The 3125-nt window shown below is 34.4% G+C and overlaps 1 protein-coding gene across 1 annotated transcript in view; it reads left to right on the top strand.

Annotated features, from left to right (window-relative positions):
• Positions 1 to 2233: 2233 nt before the first annotated feature.
• Positions 2234 to 3125, top strand: part of RHAG (Rh-associated glycoprotein) — a 46094-nt gene continuing 45202 nt past the window's right edge. Inside the window, exon 1 of the mRNA XM_018573885.1 lies at positions 2234 to 2454. Coding sequence (XP_018429387.1) covers positions 2289 to 2454 — 166 coding nt within the window. The 5' untranslated portion in view covers positions 2234 to 2288. The remainder of the gene's footprint in view (positions 2455 to 3125) is intronic.

Raw genomic sequence — 3125 nt, 5'->3', positions numbered from 1 at the left:
TTTTGGGGGGTGGGGGGGTCCTAGGTGATATTAGGGGGTCTTGGAGACCACTGATGTCTCCATAATGAGGACCTGTCACATCTTTTGCTATCACATAAGGGGGTTTCTTAGCCCCCTATGTGGTAGCAATAAAGTTAAGTGAAAAAAATGTAAGTTTCCAAAAAATAATAATTTTAAGTTACACATAAAAAAGAAGAATTTTTTTTTTTAGTCCCCACTTATACATGCACGCATGCAAACATGCGTCGGGTGTGCATACCTATTTTTATGTAAGAATGCAGTCTCTAATTTGCCTCACATGGGTTCTCTCTCATTTAGGATATATAATTTCCCCTGAAGAAGCCCAGTGGGGCGAAACATGTCGGGTTTTATCTGAATGAGTCATCTTTATGTCCTATTTTAATAACAATTGTTGACTTGATGTGACATTTATACTGCATGTAAAATAGACCAACTACTTTTTAACTTTATTTATTTATAATTATGTAATAAATGAATTCATATTTTTATGCATTTAGAGAGTTTATAGTATTTCTTAAAAGCCCCTCCCCTTTCGGTAAGTGCATACCTTAAGGTGGAACCTACTCTTCGTATTCCTTTTAGTCAATAATTGTTTCCTAACATAATGTAAAAAAAAAAAAAATTCTAAATTTTCCCGAAATATAGTAAAAAATAACCCGCAGTGGTGATTAAATACCACCAAAAGAAAGCTCTATCTGTCTGCAAAAAATGGTATACAATTCATTTCAGTACAGCGCTGCATGACGGAATAAATGTCAGTCAAAGTACCGCAGCGCTGAATACTGAAAAATGGCCTGGCCAGGAAGGGGGTGTAACACTGCGGTCTTCAAGTGGTTAATCAATTCATTCATTCACAAAACAAACCTGACATTAGTCCTAAAAATTCCCTAATCTATCCAAGCCTAAAATGTATAGATATATTTTATTTGTTTTAATCTAAATGTATTTATTTATTTGTGAACAGAGCGGGGAAAGGCTATGTCAGGAAGTGACAGAACATCTCAGCGATGTAGAGGCAATCAGTAATGTTTGATAGAGGTTCTATCTGCTCCCTACACCATCCAAAAATATCTGAGGTTCTCCGCTAAACCTAAAAAGAGAACTATGGGGTAAGTGTTTTTCACCATAGTTCTCTTAGGGTCACGGGAGGACATACTGTATACTAACCTCCACCCGTGACCTTAAGCTCAGTATATAGCAAGCTATTGCCCGCGATATGCTGAGAGAGCCGCAGTTGTGACGGTTCCCAACAATACTGTTGAGATCCACCCAGCTGGCTGATTGACAGCAGGCTCTGCCTATCTAGAGGCAGAGCCAGCTGTGCCCGCCCCCCTCCCTCATTCGTTCCTCCGCTCACCTCTGGAGGTTCGGAAAGGGGAGCGGGGAATCCCTGCGGTGAGCGGTGACTGACAATCACCGCTCATTGCAGGGAGACGATTGGGAAGTGAGCGGATCGGCTGCATGTTTCTTCTATAGGAATTAATAGATTTGTATACATTGCACTATTAGAATGAAATGCTAAGAACAATTAAATGATATAATTGTTTTGTCTAGTATATGTAATGGAAATGTTCTTAGTTTTACATAAAATTAACAAAATGTCATAATAGAATCCATAATAAAAAAATAATAACAATACTTTAATTAAAAGAAAAGAAACCTAGCCCATAAGGTTGTAAATATTGTAGCCCATTGATTGAATAAGAAGAAAAGCCTTAGATATGCAAATGTACTCATTAGTTTCCTCTTTGGGTTATATTATGTAACAGTCTGGGAACAATTTCAGAGACTTTGGCATCAACTCAGAAAGTTATGAAAAGGAGCATAATGACTGAGAAATAAATAAATATAAATAAATAAAATAATTAAAAAACTCTACTATGTGCTGTAGTGCATTGTACTTGGTGAGAATTAAGTATTTGTAGTTTCCTCTTTGGGTTATATTATGTAACAGTCTGGGAACAATTTCAGAGACTTTGGCATCAACTCAGAAAGTTATGAAAAGGAGCATAATGACTGAGAAATAAATAAATATAAATAAATAAAATAATTAAAAAACTCTACTATGTGCTGTAGTGCATTGTACTTGGTGAGAATTAAGTATTTGAGCAGACACTATTTCCTTGCAGGGAGTGTTCCTGACCAGCCCCCCCGTCTTTCTGCAGTGTCATCCATATCGGAGGTAACCCATTAAATAGGAGCAGTGCAGCCTTCCTTTATCAGTCTCTTGCAGGACTTGACAAGAACATAGCCACAGTTCCGCCATCATGTCTTTCAACACTAATATGAGGTTAAAATTTCCCATACTGGCTATTGGACTTCAGATCATCCTAATTATTTTATTTGGGATATTTGTGCGATATGAAACTGACGACCATTCATCATCTCACAATGCCACAAACATTGATGAAACCTTCATTCATCTATATCCACGTAAGTAAAATAAAAACGATCTGCTTGATATTTTTATTTTTCCCGTTATTTAAATAAGTCTGTTAAACAAAAAACGAACATTTTACAGTTTTTGCAACTTTATCTAAAATATTGAGTTATTCAAAACAGGTAAATGCACAAAAAGTTACTTGAATTTAACTTTTATTGGTCATATATTATTAGTATTAGTATTAGTATTTAGTACCGGTAGTATTGATAGTATCAGTATTGTATTATTTCATTTTATTATTAATTCCATTATTAGTAATGCTCTTAACGTATTACTATTATTATTACTAATATAATTGTTGTCATTTTTTTTATTAATATTATTATTGCAGCAGTACTAGTAGTAGCAATAGTAGTAGTAGTAGTAGTAGTAGTAGTAGTGATAAAAGCAGTATTGTTTTATTATTAACATTACTGTTATTATTAATACTATCATCATTATTTGTTATTATTAATACTATTATCATTATTATTTGTGGTGGTAGTAATAGTAGTAGTATTGTTTTTATTAGTAGTAGTAGTAGTATTTGTGGAGGTAGTAATAGAGTAATAGTAGTAGTATTGTTTTTATTAGTAGTAGTAGTAGTAGAGTAGTAGTAGTATTTGTGGTGGTGGTAATAGTAGTAGTAGTAGTAGGAGTAATATTTGTGGTGGTGGTAATA

This window comes from Nanorana parkeri, unplaced genomic scaffold, assembly GCF_000935625.1.
Source record: "Nanorana parkeri isolate BGI_ZX_2015 unplaced genomic scaffold, ASM93562v1 scaffold2594, whole genome shotgun sequence".
Taxonomy (NCBI): domain Eukaryota; kingdom Metazoa; phylum Chordata; class Amphibia; order Anura; family Dicroglossidae; genus Nanorana; species Nanorana parkeri.
Note: the sequence above shows the minus strand (reverse complement) of the source record. Positions and strands in the feature narration are given on the sequence as shown.